The 22,739-nt window shown below is 42.2% G+C and overlaps 1 protein-coding gene across 1 annotated transcript in view; it reads left to right on the forward strand.

Moving 5' to 3' along the window:
* Window positions 1-1,487: 1,487 nt before the first annotated feature.
* Window positions 1,488-22,739, forward strand: part of fgf11b (fibroblast growth factor 11b) — a 33,996-nt gene continuing 12,744 nt past the window's right edge. Inside the window, exons 1-3 of the mRNA XM_010732185.3 lie at window positions 1,488-2,618; window positions 18,031-18,141; window positions 19,173-19,276. Coding sequence (XP_010730487.1) covers window positions 2,426-2,618; window positions 18,031-18,141; window positions 19,173-19,276 — 408 coding nt within the window. The 5' untranslated portion in view covers window positions 1,488-2,425. The remainder of the gene's footprint in view (window positions 2,619-18,030; window positions 18,142-19,172; window positions 19,277-22,739) is intronic.

The raw sequence follows: 22,739 nt of genomic DNA on the forward strand, positions 1-22,739 counted from the left end.
CCGAGTCCTCGTCTTTCCTCGGAGACCAAACATCCGCTGTCACCTGTCAATCAAGCCCTGACAGACAGTGACCTTGCTCGGCATTGTTAGAAACGATTTGAATCGACCTTGCATTTTCAAGTTGCTTCCGCTGCTGGTTTTCCCCGGCTATTGGCTTGTAAAAGAGGTGCCATGCCAAATAAAATTGGATTGATTGCTTCTCACATAAGTTGAATCATTGAGTTTGAGCCTGAGGGGTGTTTTTATATTCAGTTGTGCTAGCTTTTCACATTATGACAAAGATTTATTACTTGGACACTGGATCGATACATGATCATGCCACTAACATCCACATTACATAAGAATGTAGTTCAGACGAGTGCTTATAGAAATCAATGTAAACATTTAAATAGCTTGATGTTTCATTAGTGCAAACATAGGGTTTGTCTTAAATGATAAAAACAGTTGCAACTCAGCAAATGCTTAACTGCAGGGCACTGCCATTTACCACAACCTGCTGTTTTGTGCAAAAGTATGTCAGCATGATTTGTGTGTCTCCGCTGATACTCGTGGAAGTCTATTTTGCCCTAAATTATTGTAAGAATCTCTTCTGTCAGCCCTCGAATTTGTGTCGAAATGGGAAACGGTACAAATGCGGGGCGCTGCGTGCGATCCAGAGAGCAAGGGTGATATGAGTTTGTGTGTGTGTGTGTGTGTGTGTGTGTGTGTGTGTGTGTGTGTGTGTGTGTGTGTGTGTGTGTGTGTGTGTGTTGGCAGGGTTAGCTGTCTAACTCAATCTGTCCAAGCTCATGTTTCTCTGTCGGGGTTAGTGTAAGCCAGCAGTCAGATATGTCAGGCACTAAATGCCAAAGTCACTTTATTTTTAACATTTATTTTTTTTCACCATGTAGGAGAAAGGAAGGAAGGACAGGAGGAAACAAATAACAGAGAGACTGTGGAGGTTTCCACTGTATGAGCAGGTGTCAGGCAGGACGATGACACACAATTATACAGCGGGGGGAAAACTCTCACTACAAAATATGCTAAAGTGCTGTGTGTGTGTCACAGAAAGGTAACACATGGTGATGCCATTCCTCTCGGAGGAGACAGAGGACTGTCACAGTCTGCACCTTAAGTGCTCTCTCTTTTCCCCTCTGGCACTCTGTTTCAGCAGAGCAGTCAAAAAGATTGAGTTTTTATTTTTTATTTATTTATTATTTTTTTCTAGGGGAGACGATGATGTAAAATAACAAAATTGCACCCTGCTGTGCGAGCAGCGATTTTGCCAAGTGACTGTTGTCTCTCACCCCACATTTTCCCTCCCTTTCCCCGGTCCAGCTCATTCTCACACATCGCAGCCTCTGCCTCCCCCCTCCCTCCCTCTCTCCCTTCTGTCTCCCTCACTCTGTTTTGCTCTCCCTCCCTCTCTCTCTCCCTCCCTCCCTTTCTCTCATGAATGTCACCTCTACTGATGGTGGCTGCTGGAATTCACGCACACATACTCTCACAACCACTCGCTGACTTTGGATGGGAGGAGGAAGAGGAGGAGGTGGTGGTAGAGGAGGAGGGGGAGGAGGAGGAGGAAGAGGAGGAGGAGGGAGGGGGGGGTTCGGTGAGGACTGTGGGAAAGGAGCGTGCCATCCGAGGCAGAAGAGGAATCTCTGTCTGTCTGTGTCCATGTCTCTTCTGTGTTCCCGGCTTCATTCGTACAAAAAGCGTCAGAGTCTCGCCTGCTGTTCCACCTCTGGATTTAAGTCGGCTGGATTACTGCTCGGACACTCAGCTCATTATTCCATGCTGCCACATTTAAATGGGAGGCAAAGTTGGACCTCCGTGGACTGCACAAATGGTGACAAACAGTTTGATTTTTCTTGCGCTTTTACGAGCTTCCTAGCATTCAAAATGAGTCCAAAAAAGAAAAGTGTTTTTATATGTAAAAAAAACTGAGCTCTTTTCTCTTTGCTATTGTCTAGGTTAGTTGTTTTTGCAGTAGAATCTTTAGAACTTGGCTATTGAGACATATTTTAACGTGAATTTTAAAGATGAGTGGGGAAGAGGGGTAGACATATGTCTCCATCTTCACCTTTTTAAAAGTCAGTCAGCCTAACCTTGATCCTTCTTTCATTTTTGAAATAGATAATGTGACTGTGGCACTTTTTTTCTGTGCTCTCTTAGTGTCATTTTTTTCTTTTTTTTGGTCAGAGTGGAGACTTTACATTGGACTGCAGTTGAACTTGAATCTCTTCCTGCTTTTCCCTCTCCAAGGGAACCCTCAAACTAAACTCTTCCCTGTTAACCCACTTAAACGCCCCGATCTCCCCTGTGGGGGCTTCTCTTAAACGTCCGTCCTACTCTACTTATTTTTTGAGGAAAGCAAAAGCCAAAGCAGCAAAGGGGGTACTCGGATAAAAGACACCCCCCTCCCAAAGGTGAGAGGGGGGGGAAGATGGCAGCTCTCGCCAGCTCTCTCATTAGACAGAAACGGGCAGTCAAGGACGACCAAACCAACCGACCGGTAGCCAACAAGCGCAAGCCCTGTCCTAAGAGCAACAAGTCCTTGTGCCAGAAACAGATCCTGGTCCTGATATCCAAAGTACGACTATGCGGCGGTCGAAAAGGTCGAAACGACAAAAGACCCGGTGAGTGACTGCTATCGTTTTCATCTTTCTCTGCTTGTTCCTTTTCTCGCTCACATGTTGGGATATTTGGCCAGAAATCAAAAGCTATGCTTATGCTTATGAAATTGGGGGAAATGGAGCAAATGAGTTTCACATTTTTAGGAATTAATCAAACACAAATGAACCTGTATCATGAAATCAAATAGTTCAATTTGTCAGTACAGTACAGGGTCAATTTTTCCATTAAAATCAATCAATCAATCAATAAAATGAGTCATATTAGGTTTATTTAGTCAATCCAAAAGATGCCAGTGTGCTTGATTGATTTTTAATCGTCTGTACATTTGAAACAGCAGATCAATGTTGTATCAAAATACCTTTCCACTGGGAAAAATGAATCATCCAGCATGTCAGCTAGTTTTTTATGCACAAACAATCATTTTAGCATAAAGCTCCACTGTTAATATCACTTACTGTACCCTTAATATCTGCTGCCGTCAGGGCAAATGAAAGCAAATAGTCTGACATCTGTTGTCGTTTTCAGGGCAGCTACCTTTTGCAGTGTCACCTGTTTGATACACTCAACAATGATTAGACTTTCCATACTCCTAATGGAGCTTTTGCACTCCCAAAACATATAACTGGCCAATAAACAATACATGAAACGTGAAATTAGTTTCAAACCATCAGCAGTTTTTTGCATGTGCAATGAGGGAAATTCATGGTTAACAAAATGTACACACACATGCAATGAGGGAAATTCATGGTTAACAAAATGTACACACACACACACAAACCCACTGTCATGTTTGTGTAGAAATCTGTTTTGGATTTATTAATTTAATCTATGCAGCATCCAGTGAGAGACACAAAAATCAACACCAACACACTCACACAAGCATAAAATGTGTTTGGAAAGAAGATGACTGAGATGACAACTGAGATTTTGACTTGAAAAGATTAAAGATTTTTTTTTTTTTTTTTTATCACAAACACTTCACAAAGCAGAATCTAGAGGACCGGCCTGTGGCACAGTGTCACATCACATTCATGTATGTAAACATTTCAAAGTTAAATCTCTCAGTCTTGACACCCACACCTTCAACACAACCTAAATCTGTGTACGGAGTTTCCTGTGCTGGGTAACTCTGTCTGGTTCTCTGATGTACTTTCTCTTTGAAAGCAGAACTTCAACGCTGAGGCTCTAAAATGATGTGATGTGTTGCCAACACTACCTCCTCCTCTCTTACCGATGGAAAGGACGTCAATGGAGAAAGAAAAAATGTGCTACAACACAAATTAGTACATTTTAAAAGTGTACAGTCTGCTTGATGTTGAACTTGCGGGTGTTGTTATAGTCTTGTTACATCTTCCTCTTCGTAAATTATACAGCGTGTTGCCATGTTTAACATTTAATGGAAAGTAAGTGTTTTTATTTCATTTCCTAATATGTAAACAACAAACTGTATTTTTTTCTCCATAATTGCCTTTTTTTTCCTAATGCACCGCAGCATGAGGCCAGGAGAGAGAATAATGTAATGTCTTCATTTATTTCTGCAATACTCTTTTCCTCCTTTGGTGTGACTGTTAGGCTGCTGAATTATTGAACCACATGACTGAGAAATGTTTTGCCTTATTCATGTACAATTAGTAAGTGTGGCGTGTTCGTTAAATTATGCATATTACAGAAATGTCGTCGAACAAACATCATTCATAAAGGGGGGCCACATACTTTCATGGCTGATTGGAGACTGGATTTTAAAGTGTCCCCCCTGCTCCCGTCCCTCGGAGACCGCATTTAAGCAGACTGAACGTGAGAATGGTGGGCGGTGAGCAGAGCTCTGTCAGAAGTCCATCACATGACAAAAAGAGTGATGTGCTGTAGATACTGTTTGAGATTTTTTATGAAAATTGTTTTAAAAGTTTTAAATTTGATTCACCTGGAGATGAAACAAGTCTTGTTATGTGGTGTTTAGGAAATAGACATAGACAAGACTTGTTGTGAAATGTGATGTAACAATGATCTCATCTCATAATAACTTTATTTCTCAGGAAAAAAAAGTGGATTGGAATCATTATTTTGCATCTGCTCTGAGTAGTTTGGACAATCCCTGTTTTTTTTAAATGAAGCTGACTATAAGTCATTTACATAATAAAACCAGATGTTTGTCTGGCGTTGCGGTGGCAAAGGGATTAATTGTGGGCTGTATGCTCCTATACAGTACAGTTAATATCATTTTGTCAGATGAGAATGCAATCAATGTCTTGTTTTGTTCTAGGATACTCCATTTGCTGTTAAAGACACGCAGCTCTGTGTGACATGCTTTTAAGTTTTGAGCGTTGAACATCTGCTTATGCTTGTGTCACTGCACAAGTGTAGAGAAAGAGAATTCACAGTTTTTTTTTTAGGTGCTGAAAGTGTCTCAGTCTAAAGCCTCGCTAGCTGCTGCTGAGGCTTAATTAAAAAGGCACAATGTTAATACTATCATGACAATGTTAGTATACTGATGTTTGACCCAAGCAATGTGTTGTTTGTACGAAACAGAACGTACAGCCAAAGTGACGAGAAAGTCATAAGTCAAAGGATCACCAAAGTTGTCCGGAAATTTCACTAAAAAACCCAAACATTTCGACCTATTACAGGGACTAGTGTTGAAGTCAAGCAATCGCCAAAGTCACCAGGACTCTGGAATGTACAAAATTTCATGGCAAGTCACCTAAAAGTTGCAGGAGATATTTCAACCTGGACGAAAGTGCTGGATCGACATACGGGCAAACAATGCCATAGAGCCACACTTTGCTTCCTTGAAGCACTTTTGCAAAACAAAGTTAGCTGCCACAGCATAAAACATCCAAGTCCTCTGCTGATCCAGCATCAGAAAGTCTTCTGGGACTGTAAAGACTACAGACTCTGGCACTGCAACCCAAAAAGTACCTGCATCAGGACAACTTTCATACAATGTCTCCGTGTTAAACAGTGCTAGCGTGACCGCTGGCTAGCTTTAGAAACTTACCAGGAAACAGAGGTTATGAATCTACTGCCTATGACCGTTATTGCAGTTTATCATCGCAGTGAGGCGCTTGTAGCTACAAATCTTTAGGATCCATCCTCTGTGGACCACGAATGTCTTTACAAAACTGCATCTTTATTTAGCTGATAGTTGTTGAGATATTTAAGTCATACCTCATTCACAGAGTCATACGACTAGCACGAGTGATTAATCGTCTTGCCAACTAAAGCAATTTTTAGGTATTTTTCGCAATTTAGCGCCCCCTTTTTCAGAGTGAAATACCACTGCCATTAATATGCAGAGCTGTACGCATGAATTTGTCACGATTACATCACTTATGATCAAAAACTAGAAAGTCGAGAACCTTTTCTAACACAGCCAAACATCGAGCGAGTGCAAAATCACAAGACAGCTCGGCATCTGTCTTTCAGCCTTTTATTTTACGAAGCTCTTGCCAATGTCTAAAAGTCCCAGATTTATGTTTGGCCATGCCTTTCGCCTGATTACACGTCAGTGTAGCATCAACATGATTTTAAAGGTGTTGGTTTAAACGTTGCTGCCTTGACTAGTCGACACCAGAATCTGCCAACTGGTGTTGCCGCCTCCAGGCAAGGCAAGTAATACCATGTAAAACGGTAAATAGACTTTACTTCCTATCCCCTTTCTAGTCTTCTTAACACTCAAGGTGCTTTTACACTACACTAATACATTTGTATTTAACACTGCCATAAAGTAAGGGGCTACTGAAATTGTAGGAATGGACTTTATCATCCTTCTCTAGGGGTCCTCTACACTACACAAGAGACCCCTTTGTTGGCCTGGCCAGCGAAAAAACTCTCCCACTGTCAGTGACCTGCACTGTTGCCCTTTTTTCAGATCAATTCAGCTCATTAAGGTATAGCGATTAATCAATAATCACCCTCTTAGTTTGTTCAAGGTGGAATCTGACTTGAAAAGGGAGCGATATCGAGCTGCTCGCCCCCGTGTATCACCTTTAGCACCTTTCTCTTTGTTGATGTGTGATGAGTGATACAAAGAAAGAATCGTTTTAACAACTACTCGGGGCTTTGATAGAAGAGAATTGCGTCTAGATTTGATATTACTATATTAATACAAATACAAATGTGGTTTAAAAATAGCAACACTATTAGCTGAGTCATTAGAAACTAATGCATGCAAATATAGTGCAGACCTAGACATCTTGTAGCATTGAGTGGGCTGTTTGGCATGGAGGTGCACTGTAGTATGTTGTAAGAGTAAGCATCCGAGGGGGCCAGTCGGCAGCCGGAGCATAAATGTAGGCCCTGGCTGGGGAGCAGCAGACCAGGTTACAAGGAGAGATCCAGCAGAGGATAGCATTAAGCTGACCCCAAGAGATCAGGGCCGCAAACTCGCTTACTCAACAACACCTGATCAGACAATGCAGTGTTAGGTAGCTTCTCATCAGAACTTTACTGACTGTGACAGGGGTCAGAGAGAGAGACAGAGCGAAAGAGAAAAGAGACAGAGAGGGAGGGAGCGTCTGCAGAGGTAAACAGAGAGTTTAGAGAGAAAAAGATATTACAGATGTCGGAGAAAACTGTAGCAAAGTGTGGAGGTGGATGGCGATGACGGGGTGGACACATATAAAAGAGGCAATCAAAAACACAGGAGGAGAAGTGGGGAGAGATAGCAGCGGAGACTAAAGGGATGGTGGGTGGGACGGCAAAGAGTTGTGAATCAGCCTGTCATAGAGGCAGCATGTGGAGAGGAACATGAGATGGGAAGCTATGGGGCTGTATAATAACTGTCGCTGTGAAACAGCTTACTTCAGACGAGGAGTTCTTCTCTTGTTTAATAATCTGTCTAGAAAGTAGGTTGTTTTTAATTGAGGCCTGAGCATTTTTCTTTCTATTTAATGAATTTTTGCAGCAGGTGTTTTAGTTAAAGTTGGGTGAGTGTCGGTGACCGGTGTGCTGCTTGAAAATAGAACCCCTGCTGTCTCCTGGAAATAATGTTTATACTCTACTTCTTTGTTACGCCAGATAAGTTTTGAGGACTTTTTATGAGCACAGGAGGTGCTATGTTTTTTATAACAAACAAGAGACCCATGTTTACATCCTGACATCTTATGACCCTTTAAGACGCAACACCATATGGGTTCCAGCGCAAAGAAGCCGGGATTCAGCGCCCAGTTGCCGAGGACAGACCAAAGAAGAAGGACTTTTCAAAGTTTCTAACAATCTCTTTTTGTCATATTGGCTACCTACAAGCTACCTGTTGAAACACTCTTGATTTGCCTGCTCGATTGGGAGGTCAAGTCAGTGCTTTCCTCCTGAGGTTGTGATAGAAAAGCAAACTTTGAGTTTGCAGTTTAGTATTTTTCTAATGGCCACGTGACGCATGAATACTCGTCACAGTGTGCTGTGTGCGGCTCGGTGCTTTGCTCAACGCAGCGAAAAACCAACCAACGTGGCGTGGCGCAAGCCATTGAAAATAATGGGTTTCAGTGCACAGTTATGCTGCGTTATGTCTGAAAGAGCCATTACTGTCAGCAACCGATTCCTTCATGAACACACAATTTACCGCCAAAGCAGAGGCAGTTTATTTCACATAAGGTTTTCCCGCTACTACCTGGTATAAAGAGGGCGGGGCTCAGTTATAAGAAGATGTCACATACTTCCATGCACCAATCATGATTTACCAAAATGTTTTTGATGGGTCGCCAAGACAAGATTTGCCAGGACAAATCGGATCAAACCACATCCAAACAGTCCCAGTGAAGCGAATACGTTTTTGAATGGTAAACCTTCAATGATGGAGATTTTCAAAACAATTTAATTTTACAGAGAAATATTCAAAATTTGTGAATAAACTACAATAAAGTACAACATACTCTGACTGTGTTGGGCAGGCAGCAAACTCCCCCGTAAGCCATGTAAAAGCCCCAAAACCTTTTTGGTATCAACCAAGATGACTAAAACTACTGAATGTTGACACTGAATACCTGAATTAGTAATCTTTGGTTACCAAGTTTGTTTACAAGGTTGTAAACATTCAGCACTGAAGAACTTTTCTAAGTGAAAAACAGGGTTTTGTTTACTTTATATCTTTATGAGTAATGCATTGGTATAAGGACTATCAGAAACTAGGTTTTCAAATTTGAAAAAAACAACAACAACAGCTTTTTGTTTGTCTGACAAACGAAAGATTAGAGGTTGATTGCTATTGACGTCATCTGATTCTGGGTATTTTTCTGCTTTAAGTAACTGTTGTTTCATAGGAGGAATCCAAACTATCAGGTGAGGATGAGGAAGCAGATGTGCAGAAGTAGGTGATCTAGTTTCTCCATTAAACTTCGTCCAAGATGTGCACAACAATTTTAAGCTCTAATTTATTTATTAATTCATTTTCTCTGGGTTGCAGATACTCTTCACTTTTAGAGCATTTTGGGCTTGTGGAAAGATGTCGAGCTGTAGAGAGGGAGTTGACAGTGGCCTTGAGTCTTATTCAAAAGGAGGCAGCGGAGGAATGTGTGTACAAAGAACACCTTTCTTTTTTTTTTGGGTTGTTTGCCGTCGTCCCGAACACACCACCTTAACCTCCCACACGTATCCTACCTGCTAAATTGAATCTGTGTGCGCTTTGATCAAAGCTGACAAGGATAGATTGAATTTGCCTCTAACAAGAGAAAGACGGTGAAGATGGAGGACACCTATAGAGGAAATGATGAGAAGACGTGGAGAAGGAGAGGTGGAGAGAGTGCGAGAGGGAAGAGGGAGCGTGAATGGGAGATGTACTGGAAGAGAAGCAGAAAGTAGATACTGAGATATGTCTGTGTGCACAAGAAGTTACTATGAAGATCCAACTATTGCTTTTTAATAATAGAGATTTTCTATTATCACATTCAAATGTGATGACTTCTGACATTGGTATTGCTAGATTAATAGTACCCGCAGCGAGAAGTCGACAGACTGGAGCAAAGAGCCTAGACAATACTGGCACCAGACCAACTTTCACACCACTGACCAGCTCTCCAGTGCCAGGTGCATCCCTCGGCTGCCCTGAAGGATGCACCAGCAGCTGCCAGCGAGGAAATAAAGTATAGGGATGCAGAATTAAATTGCAGTGCCCCAAAAAAATAGTTCACTACTGGAAATGTCACATGATTTCGAAACACTAACCCAAACGTCACCCACATGCTACCCAAACTGACGCTGTGCATATAATCTACAGTTTACATGGACAAACAAACTTCCTTGCAGTACGTGTCTTGTGTTATTAATTACTGTGTTGAAAAAACCACCTCCTGCGTTTCCTCCCAAGAGTACCTGGAACTGGGATTTTGTACCACATCTTGGAGAGTGCCAAAATTTTGATTCAGGAACTCTCTAAGCAACTCGCTCCAAATCCAAATCCAAAGGGGCGGAAAGGGGGGGGAGCAGTGGAACAGACCTAAAATGTATTTTCTGCTCTTAACATATGCGCCTCTCTGTGTTCCTCTACCTTTTCCATGCAGCCGTGTGAGTACCGAAACTGTGTCAGCTAGACTTAATCTCAAACAATGTTTTGCTCAAATCTACCATGGATTCCCTCCTCCCATGCCGAGCTGCTCTCAAGCGTCTGTACTCATGGTTTTCTTCTCCTTCTTCTCCTTCTCCTTCTTCTTCTTTTTCTTCTGTGTGGGAAAAGTGCACTTTGTAAAGGACTATATCAAAAGTGTTTCAGCAAGGAAATCAATGCAAGTTCAAATTCAGATTCCTTTGTTGTCCATCACCGTGCAGTCGTTTGGTTTTGCGCGTGTGATCATCACACGATCCGACAGAGGTCTGGACCCCTGTGGGAGTGCAGAGGAATGTTTGTGTTTGTTTGTTCTGCATATATTAAAGTGCCTATTTGTGTCCTTGCTGGAGGGGCCATGGGAAAAAGTCTAGGTGAGGTGTGTTGGGGAGCTGTTAGACTCTGTGGTCTTGCTCTCTGTGTTTTTTATTTTTTTTATTTTTTTATTTTGCCTGTGTGAAAGCACAGCTGAGTAATTATAGTGGCGGTTTCAACCTGAGGAAAATAAAACGGTGTGCTGCGATGCCATTGACGGAGCTTGTACACCGGCGGCCTCACCACATCGCAACGCATCTCCTGTGCTGAGCGTGTCGTAAACTGTCACTGATATGTTCTCGTGATAATGCTAATGAAGCACATATGTGAATATTGAACGTGTGTCGGGGGGAAAGCGGCGTGAGTCCTATTTGCTCCTGCCCGTGTTTGACATGGTCCTTGTCAGCACTATTAATAAGCGGCAATAACGTCTCACTTATGTGAACCGCTGTCATTGTCGCGTGAAATGATTTATGAAGCCTTGGATTTTGAATTCAAAAAGGCCGTTGTTGAAGTTGTAGGCGATGTTGTACCCCTCGTTCATCCCTATCCCTTCTTTAACCTCGCCCCGTGCTCTTCTCCCTCCTCAACAACATCCTTTTTCGACCTGTCTCCCCCTATCTCCTCTCCCTACCTCTCACACTTGTCACACTCTGTATCTTTGTATCGCTCTATCGCTCCATCACTGCCCTTTTATATTGCTCTTTCTATCCTTCCCTCTTTTTTTTTTTTTATTTCTGGACAAACATAGAGCATTCAACATTTGGCCGTGTTGCCAAATAGCTTTCATGACTCCATTCCTCCCTTGCTCCTCTCCTCTCTCCTCTATATCTTCCCACAAGGTTGATAATTACTAGCAGCACTGTAGAGCTCATGGCCCAGTTTAGAAAAGGGAAAAAAAAAAAAAAAAAGGAGGAACCATGTTCTCCTTTTATTAGAAGCAGAACCAAATCCTACACAAGAGACACTTCCTCTTTCTTGCATATATGTAATACACATGCACATATGTGTGTGCCTACATGCATGCATGCACATATAGGTACTGCATGCATGCGTGCATACGCAAAGAGTGAGTGGGAGAGGTATGGGGGGGGTAGAGAGAGAGAGAGAGAGATAGAGCAGCTGAAAGTGAGAGAGGGAGCGTGACGAGAAAGGGAGGGGAGAGTCAGGGAGTCCTGAAAATGTAAGCCAAGGAAAACCCCTGTTGTTTGGTTGGGTCAGAGCAGAAGAAGAAATGCCCTTGGCTGCTCAGTCATGCAGGCCCCCAGTAATTACCTCCAACCTTATCAAGAGGAGCTCGGGCTAGGGGGACATCAGCAAAGCGACATACTGGGCGCAAATCAAGGCAGATAAATACATTAGTATAATGATAACCAACATTGAGCCATGCAACCGCGCTGATTAGCGATAAACCTCAACCACTGCTTATATTTCAGAGCAATTACATTGCAGTGGAGGGTTTAAATGTCCTTGATGGCACGCGTGATGCATGAAGTGATTACCTTGGGTTTTTTATGTGCACTGACCTCATTTACACAGACACACACGCATAATTGCAATGTGAATGGCTGTACTACAACACTGGGCTCCATTCTCCCTCAGGTGATTTTCGAAAATGATTATCAACGCTGAATGTAAATTGATGAGGGGCATCCCTGCGTAGACCGTGCAGAGGTTTGCTGCCGGGATTAGAGGCAAATGCAATTTAATAAACAAAATGCTCTTATGACTCTAATCTCTGCCCGCCTTTACCAAACTTGCACTTACTTTATAATCCGTTTACCTCTGTCTGAAATTTGCAAATTAAATATTTCCCCCCGCAACATAAAAGAGCCATGGAAATCTCTGGGAATCCATCAACCGTTTGAATAGAAGATGCACCTAAACAGTTGCATAGATTACGCATCCGCTGCTGCAAGAAAATGTGATAATGCAAGCATTTTTGAGCACTGGCAGAGGAAAATATGACTTTGACTTACAGTGCATATACTGTATCTCTTAAAGCCACATCCCTTAAGGCACTCTCCCCCACACACTTTTTTTTTTGCTTGTCATCTGCAAGTCATATTTCCTTTCATGCGTGGAGAGGTCACTTGGAAATGGGCCTGCTGATGAGTCAACATGTTGTCTGCTGCGCTGACAACACCTGTGAGCTGATGTACATAAACAGACAGGGGAGCCCTCTTTGACCCACACTCCACTGACCTGGATCAGCCAGTGTTTTCTGTCACTCACGCCCACACGTGTCCCAGGAGTGATGAATGCAGTAACACACACACACACACACACACAAAACCTCTCGAAGGGAAATACCCAAGGCGGGCTGTAGGTTGTGTTTCTGGCATAGTTAGTGAAAAGTTCAGCGTGGCAGCTGTAGGCGTGCTCACCCTGAAAGATAATGTGCAGTCCCCGCTGTTCTTTTAACAACAGAGCGGGGATGCAGCTCGCAGTAGATGACTCACACCTGATTGGATACATATTGTAGGATTATTCATGATAATAAGCAGTCTCAATTGGCTCAAAAGTGGAGGCGTGCTGACCCATTTACTGTATGGTCATTGTTGATTACAGAAAATCTGACTGAGATACTTTGTTCACAGAAGAAAACTTCCGAGCCCGTTCATCAGAGTTGATGTTAAACATCCGATCCCTCCACTCCCAAGTTCAATTTTAAACCAAACTTTCAGTATCAAACTACCACATTTTTTGGACGTCAGCCTTTGGATGCATTTTCTCCTTCTTCACTTTCATGAGTCTTGAACCATGGCTTCATTTTCAGCCCCTTAGCGGGACGTTATTCTCAAACGAATGCGAAATCGCTGGAGCTCTTCTGAATCGTTAAGCGTTTAATGTAAGGCAAACGCTGTCCAGCTGGCTACTGACCAATTAACAGACTGAGAGAAAATTAGCAACTTATTTAATAATATTTTCAAGCAAAAATGCCAAAGATTCTGTTTCCAGTTCAGTAGGTTAGGCCACCAGTTCCCAATCTCGATAATATTTCCCTCTGTACTGGAGTTGTTGCACTTTGCAAGCTCAAAAATTAGGTTTGGTCTCTTAAAACTATGATTGCTTTTGGCTCCCTGCCATAAAAAAAAATAAAAATGCTCTTACTGTTTGAATACAAGCACACCCAAATTACTAAACCTGACCTTTGAATCAGTAGCTTCATCTTCTGTGTTTACCCCTGTGGAGCAGTACTACATGTGCACACAGAGCATTCTCTCGATACAAACACAAGCTTTTTGCTCATGCAAACAATCGTGTGCTCTGCTAATCCAGACCAGAGGTAGACTGCTGTCACAGTGTGTCACTGTCAGTGTATGTCTCCAGGGTTTATGAAGGGGAAAAGAAAAGTTGGCTTGCCTGATAATGTGTGCTCACCCTGATGTAGCTTGGACACAAACCGTCAAGTTTAAAAAGGGGCACTCCAGTGATTTTAAAATGTCTTCTGAGGCTCTGGAGGGAGCTTTCCCCCCCAAAAAAGGAGGTGATGGGGTTTGACAGAAGTGGAAATTTAAGGAAGGAGGAGGCAAGGAAGGTCTAATCAAGGGCCCAGTTGCATTATAGGAAATGTAAGATGCAGTGTTTTTGGAGGTCGGGTCATACCAGGGACCAAAAGTCAGGGTTTTTTCTTGCCCCTGCTATTTATCGAGTACATCTTTGATCCATCCACTGCAGCAGATTGAAAGGTGAAAAACTACCATATAAGAAGGCGCACACAAAATGCAATACAGCCTGTAAAATGTGCGAAAGATGAGAGAGTATGCAGGCACGCACAGATCTTCAGTCTATTTTCCACCTTTAACAGATGTGTGTTCACGTCTTGTGCGATGAACTCCATCTTGCTTTGTATTCTGATTAAAGGTGCGGGCTGCTCTGACAACAATGTGACATGTTTGTTTAAAACCATGATGTATTCACTCCTAATGCCGACGTACCGCAACGTTAACAACAATGGGAGAAAGAGTGTGTGTGTGTGTGTGTGTGTGCGCATTATGCAGACACAGATGCTGTCAAGACAGTGAGAGTGGAGCAGTTGGCAGAATACACATGGGGATGTAGTGCATCTCTGCTATTTGATGACACTGAAGCGAGGCAGTGTTATGATTATGCACAGTTTTGTTCATCTGCATGTTGTTAAAAGCCTTGTAGCTGCGCTGAATTACAAGAGCCAAAACAGAGCTTTAGAATTGTACAGTGTACAAGCTGCTGCTGTAACATAGAATATACTGATCCAGGACCCATTTTATATTGTTTTAATATAGATGTTATTCTTCTTTTTGCTGAGAAAATCCAAGAAATTTTTCTTTCCTTTAGGCCCTATAAAAATCTGTACAAAATCTATATATATCTATACCACTGAAACTACAAGGCTATGTCATGTTCACCCACCACCGCTGCCACCAATTTTAGCCTAGAGTCTAGATATAAGACGTTATGGTCACCCAACATCATCTTCTATAGTCACTGATCTGTCACTGATCTTTTATGAATTTCTGGGCAACGCTAGAGATAAAAAAAAAATAAAAAAAATAAAGTAACTCTTGATGTAATAAACACTATAAAATGGGATCATGATCGACTGCTGGTGTTAATAAAGTGACTGCATGTCATCTACCAACTCAAAACAGGCTGGGGAATTTTGGAAATATTCCAAATATGAAACTTTCCATGGGAATTATGGAAATTACTGGGAATTTATTGGAAATTTGGGGTAATTTCATAAATGGGGGTAAGATAGCATCATGTTAAGATAAATGCTAGTTATAGCTTTATTGAGCATCTAAATTATCAGCTAGCTATCTACTGTATGAATAGATTTGCATGTGCTATTTGCAAGTTAAACATTAATACCATACATCAAACATATATTGACCTCATAATATATCATCAAAACTTACTTAACTTCATGTAGTCCATAGGTAGTGTGGACCAGGGTGGTAGAAATCATCTGTGCATGTGATGGAGGAATGCACAGTGCATGTAAGGGGGCGTGGCTTCAATAGCCCTGCAGTAAGCAGTGTGTGATGTGCATGTGATATTCGAGTGTACCTGCAAATCTGTTTGTTTTTTTTGCTAAAATATATACTATATTTAAGTTCCATGTTAAAGGGCCAACCTTCAATTTAGTAAATTCCTGGTTTCTTCCCAAAATTTCCTGTTAATTCCCATAGGAAGTTTTCAATCCAAACACAGTATACACAGTAGAAGGTTTGAAATGTCATCATCAGTTCTCTTCAGCATGTGTGTATTGGTACCAATACAGTTTGAAGGTTATAAAAACCCGATCATGGCCACTTATTGCCACGTACCGCCCAGTATTAAACGTCCATTAAACTTCCTTAATAACTATAATTCAGTCTCAGTAGCAAAAGACAAGGGCACACTTCCTTTTTATCCAAATTATCAGAATAGCATCATGAAGGCACACTAACTTCTAGAGCACACAACAGTTAAATTTGGCACTGGGCCTAAATAGCTTAAAGTTGTAATTACTTGTACGATACAAGGTGGCAAGAGTCCACCTGAGCTCTTTTTTGTTTTCCCATCTTTGAATTGGCAGTGATACACAACTGTTTTTGCTTTGAGCGTGCTTTCATTACACTGGATCAGAATTTATCGTGTGCTGGGATTATTATGAAGTTAGAGCCACTTCCTCTAAGTGAAAATTTCTGCCTAAATGTGCTTTTTTCTCGAGCACATGCAGCCGTCACTCCTAATGAAATGACAGTGTCATCTCATTCACTCTGTTCCCTTGCTGTCCCTTTACTCCTTCCTCATCCTTCTATTTTACTTTCGTTCTCTCTCTCTCTCATCTCTCTGTTTTGCATCTGTGGGAACAAGTAATGAACAGCTTCCTTGCTCTGATTGGATGATGTATGAAGTTATTAGGTGGGATGAAAGCGTGCATAACTCAAAAGGATATGAGACGGAAAAAGGGGAGAAAGAAGAAGAAAGCGCAGGAGCGGAGACACTGAAATGTTTTGACAAGCGGCTTTGAAAGAGAGAGGATGGGGAGCGCCGCAAATGCTTGCATGTAACAATGGGAGTAGGTCACAGTTTCACTGATGTCTCAACCCTGGCACACTTCCTCTGGGAAATCCTGCAGATCTCATCCCTGCATCTTCTGCCGCTCTCTTGCCTCGCTGTGCTCGTCCGAGGGAGAGAGGCAGATTGCGCAGTGCCCTAAGTTTCTCCCAGGGGAAGGTGTATGAGGGCATGGGCGATGTTTAGCAGAGGGGGAACTCCCAGACGGCCTTCCAATCCTACAGAGGCATCCATAATGACCTCCTCCCTTCATCCATGTTTCACCTCCCTTGTTAAAGTCACATCGAAAAGAGTGGCACTGGCCAGACTAAATGAGCGTGCTTTAAGTTAAGTCAGAGAGGGCCTACAGGCTTCTCTTTGCTGTGGGAGTTGCCTGGCAGAAACAACTCAAGAGACAACTTAAAATTTTCACAACACAGAGAGAGTGCTTCGTGTAATCGAGGGCCTAAGAGCTGCTGTAAAGATTACGTCTGTTTCTTAAATGAGTGCAAACAAGGCTGCGGGGACTCCGCTCATGAAACATTCAACCTGTCTAACTCACCCTGGATCCTCTCCTCCACCAGCGAGCCCTTGATTATGTATCTTTTATTTAGCGGGAGACAGAATAACTCTCTCACTTGACTTCATCCTCTGATGGCCGCCGCTCTTGCTATAAATACCACTGGCAGCAAGACAGTGGACCGACGCGTCAGCTCAAAGTGATGGAGTTCGTTCAACTGCTATCTGCTAGATCATTTCATATTTAATGTATGTTAAACACCCTCAGTGTTAGGTGAATTAGTCCCAAACTGTACCTTGGGCAATTCAATAATTAACTAAGGAATTCTTAACTCTGTTTTTTTGTGTGCTGAAAATCGTTTAAATCGAGAGAGAGAGTGTAAATCTCTTACTTCTAAAAAAAAATCTAAAACACAATCTGCATCCTCTTAAAATACCGTAAAGTGTGTGTAAAGGTTGGACAAGTGTTCTTTCATTACGGTGATGATGTGAGAGCTCAATCATCATCTCTTCCGTTATTGTACATTACACACACATGACACTGAAAGTGTTATTTACATACAAAAATATGATGTAAGATTTAGATTAAATTGTACATTGCATGAAGTGAGGTGGTACATTTAACTGCCCATCTGCCAGAGAGAACTGTAACCTACCACGTGGAAGCATTTGCACACTAATTATGCTTCAAATAACAATCTTAACATGCTGATGTTTAGCAAATATCATGTTTTACACAGTCACCGTCTTACTTCAGTGTGCAAGCACGCTAATGGTTGCTAATTAACATTAAGCAACAACTGAAGCTGGTGGTAATGTCATTAGTTTTTCATATGCACTTCATTCCTCTGTAAACAATGTAATGCAATACATCCAACAGACGTTTGACTTAAAGAAACATGTGTAACTAACCCGTTCCTTTTTCAGCTTCTATAAATCAGCGAATGTCATTTCTGCTCTCGACCTCCGGCAGACAGCACCTGTCTAACACGATGTTGTTTCCCTGTGCTCTGGTGCAGAGCCCCAGCTGAAGGGCATTGTTACCCGGCTATACAGCCAACACGGGTTCTACCTGCAGATGCAGCCTGACGGCACCATGGACAGCACAAGGGAGGAGGGCAGCTCATTCTGTGAGTGTTGTTTTCTGTCTACGGTCTACATGTCTTTGCTTGTAGTTGCGTTGTGTCATTTTAATCAAATTATCCACAGTCTCGTCTGTAGCAGCAGTTAGAGGAACAAGGCAGAAGCTGCAGTTTGCACCGATATATAAGCTGAAGTAGAACAGCTCATACTCTTACTGGGAGCCAAATATCCAACTTTGGCTGTACTGTACACACTGAGCTAAACAGAACCACAGTAGGTGTCACAGTGTGCTATAGGGGCCCCGTAGCTGAGGAGCCAAGGCAAAACTTAGGATTTTGTCAGCTCATCTGTCAAATTTGTTCCAATTTGTACTGTTATTTTTGTCTTTTAATGGGGTGGAACATCATGTCAAACTGCCTGCCAAGCTTTGGCAATCTAATGTGACCTTGCTCATATGCAGAAAAGGCTCAGTGTGGCATGCGTTCGTCCTTAAAAACCACCTATGTTGCGGTTCATATCATATCTGATTCTCTGTATTTGTGGTTTGTAAATCACAAAAAGTTTAAAAGTGACATACTGCCACTCCAAAACTATCTTTTTCACCTTCCAGAGTCAGGCATGCGCCCTGTAGTTTGACTGTGGCGGATTTTTAAAAAAAAATCTATTTATTCAGCAACCTAAAATATTTCTTGATGAGTTGAGTCTTTTATTGTTCAGGGTAGTTTAACCAAGCCGGATACTGCATCTATCTTTTCACTTTTCATTGTCATTGCTCTCTGCTCCTTTGTGGCAGAACATCTCCACTGTGGTCCAGGTTTAGATGCAGAGTGAAGGTGACATGGTGTTTATGTTTACATAAACATAAACTCTGCGAGGTCACAGCATACTTTGGGGTTTAAGAGAGATATAGCATGCGGCAATGACACTGCTGCAGGCCTGATACAATGAAGACAAAAAAGCAGACTGCTGTTGGGTATTGCACAGTTGGATTTCACAATCATCTCTGACTTTCTCTTTTTTTTTTTCCCCTCTCTCCTTTTGTCATGTCCTGTGTCTCCTACTTTATTCCCCAATTTAGCACAGTTCAACTTAATTCCGGTGGGACTGCGGATTGTTGCAATCCAGGGGGCAAAGACAGGGCTGTACCTTGCCATGAATAGTGAAGGATACCTCTATACCTCGGTAAGTATTCCCTATAGATCAGTCACATGTACAGTCACATTACAAAATGCACGAATTGTGGATTTCAGTGTCACCATTTAAGTGTCATAAACTTCAGCAGAGAACAGTCGGGTTGGGACATTGGTTAAATAAGAAACCTAAGAACAGAACCGACCTGTGATACCCAAATTTTACCCATTAGGTGCTGCACGTGAGCTGCTCGTCCTTGTCAAGAAAGTTTTCTGTCCACTGAAACACTAGATGGCTGCTTCTTGTCTCTTTTTTACTTACTAGAACAATACGTAATGACAAATGCCGGCTCTTTTTTTTTTTATTATAAAAAAAAAATCAACCCAATCCTATTATAAACACACATGACACATGTATATGTCAATTCCTCACTCTGTCAAACAAAAAAAAAAAGCTGAGAAGAAAACAACAAACTGGTTGCTTCGGCGTAAGCATAGTTAGGAATGGGTCGTGTATGTCAGTGTGTTTCAAGCGTGTGCGAATGTCTGAGACAGAAAGGCGAGGTGGGGAGTGAAAGATACAGTGACAACCTGTTAGACGACCTGCCTAAGTATTTCCAATTAGTTTGGAGAAGACGAGGAAGGAGGAATGGAGATGGAGTGGGTGTAAAATTACTGTCAGAGAATCTGCAGGAGAAGCTGTTGACAGATTTTGGGTCCAGCGCACGGATTATGCTGTTTTTGTTTTGAATTTTAGACCAGTACTTTTATACTTTTTACACCCCTATAGCCTTATATAGTTTCACTGGTTTTCTCTAAAGTCATTCACTTTTTAATTTGAGGCCAATCAAGAATAGTCTGATTGATTTTCATGCACATGTTATGTGTATTAAACTAGAGCCAGGTGACTTTCCAATCCAGTAGACTATATTGCAAAAAGCAGGGAAAAGAAATGTGTCAAGCATCAGCAGGAGGGTGAAAAGAGAGAGAGAGAGAGAGAGAGAGATGGGGAACTCTCTGAAGTGCAACACCCATAACAGACTGTTATGTCAGTGCTGCAAAGCACTTCATTAGCTCGTAAGTATCATTTAAATTATGTCTAATAAAGTGTTAGAGCTTATAAACCAATTAGACATAAGGGCCTCATTAAGTGTAAATGCTGTGTATTCAGTAAACTTAACTTCTAGACAGGCTGTGATATCAGCAGCAGACGTCGTCTTCATCAGCGGTGTGGATTCTGATTTGCACGCTTCACTGGTCAGTTTTTTAGTTCCGGCGTGCAGTCTGATCTGCTCATTGGACATCCCTCGAGACCTTCAACAGAGCTTTTGGTATTATAATATTGCCAGAACACTTAACATCATGTCAATCGAATACATTTTTTAATCAAGGAAGTGTTGATCTTGCCAGCTAGTGAATCTTTCCGGGGAGAGCGGTTCGATCAGCATGCTGGACAGTGTTAGTTTCCGTTTAAGAGTGTGTAACCTGATCAGCACCCCGGACAGTGCTCATAACATCGCTTGCGCGTGATCAGTGTCGAATCACTTAACCTAATGATGGTGGCTGCCACTGGATCCATACAGTCCTCTGGAAGATAACAGCGAAATAGTAATGAAGATTATACATGTTGCTGTAAATAACACCTCGAAAAAGACATGTCAGTCTTTGGGCCCTGAATAAGACCTGAATAATAAGTTGGATTTGAAAAGTGTACCCACAGGTTCAAGGTAAACTTTATTATCACCGAAGGGCAATTTGTATTGCGGCACATAAATAATAAACAACCAGTAAAATGAACAATAAATACATGCCACAAAACAATGGAGCCCGACTGATAAATCGGTCAGCACAACATTGGCCGATATCAATGCAAAAAGAAATGCTTGTGGTAATATAGTGTAACTGTTTCTCCAACAGAGTGAACTGTGATTTATAATACTGTGGCAAGCAGCACAGAGTAAGAGAGAAGAAGCAACTCTCAGTAATATCAATGAGAACATTTTCTTTCAAACTTTTACCAAGAAACAGAGAGCGTCACAACACATCTCAGCTTCCCAATTTCTGCCAGTAAGGTGCAACCACACGTCCCTGTGTGTCATTAATCAAAATCTCAACATGTAAACAGGAAACCCGGGACTATGCACACATCATCGCTCATTCAACGTAAAGCAGGTGATGCAGAGAAATGTGGAAATGTGTCACGTAGATTATGAGAATGTTCAGCAAAGAGAATAATAATAACAACATGAGCAACATAACTGACACGGCTACATGCATGGTCTCAAGCAAAAGCCCAGATGAGTTAAAAATGCTGTTTGAGAATCTCTCTTCAAAACACACACACACACACAAACACACATGCACACGCACACACATGCACGCGCAAACAGGCACATGTGGGATGCAGCCTCGCTGCATGACATGTTCTTGTCTGTGACCTCCTATTCCCTCGTCCTTTCGTTTCACGGGCAGCGGGGTGTAAAAAAAAAAAAAAAAGGAAACGAGGAAAACACAGAAGACAGATTGAGGAGTCAGTCTCAGTCAAAACACAAGAAAAACGCAACGCAAGGGGGCTTAGAAACCCCGCTGCCAACGAGTATTTTGGCAGTGTAAATTGTGGAGGTGACTCGAGTGACTCGCCAGCGAGGTTTAAAATGCTCGCAACAACGTAGGACAGTTGCATAGACTATGGCAGAGGCTCTGGGTGTGCCATAAATCAGCCTTTAGTCATCATCTGTGGTTGGTTTCAGCATAATGCATGGAAAATAATATGCCACAGCGGCGAATGCCAGAGTGCTTTTATGCATATGACATGTAAAGGAGAGAGCATCATCCGTACGTGCGAGCGTTAAATCTCGATTTATGGCCAACGCACCGTCTCCGATTATCTCCTGAGCCCTGGATCGGCATGCAATAGACTTTGGTGCCTTGCCTCTGTGAACGGAGAACAGAAGGGATTTCCTCAGCACCAGTCAATAGCTGGTGCTGCTGCATCCCCACTTTGACCTCTTTCAGAGAATTTCCTCTGTGTTGATATAGGCGCCGTGCAGCAGAAACAGCTGTCTTCTTGTGTAATATCAGGCATGTTTGATTTTATGACTCCAGTGTTCTCCGGAGTGTATCTGATGTAGTCGTTTCGCTGGTGTAGGGAGGGAGTGCAGGTGGCATGATGTGGCCATTTATACCTATCTTTGTGCTCTGGTGGTATGTTCATATTTGCGCTTACATTTAAAACATGCCACAGAGAGCGCGTGACACAGACGAGGAATGTTTTCATTCACGATAGATAAGCTCATCAGTGTCACTCTCAGAAGAGCCGAGGTGACTGACAGAGTGACTAAATAGCTTCCTTCCAGCTATTTTCTCATCTCCTTGCACTGCGTCTGATGGTAATTACTGCTGTTTTCTCCTGGAAAAACTCACATTCCTCGCTCTCTTTAACACCCTGCACACACACACACACACATATGTATGTATGTAGTGGTCAGGCTGCGGTGCCAGGCTTTCTAACAAGC

This window comes from Larimichthys crocea, chromosome XXII (assembly GCF_000972845.2).
Source record: "Larimichthys crocea isolate SSNF chromosome XXII, L_crocea_2.0, whole genome shotgun sequence".
NCBI lineage: Eukaryota > Metazoa > Chordata > Actinopteri > Sciaenidae > Larimichthys > Larimichthys crocea.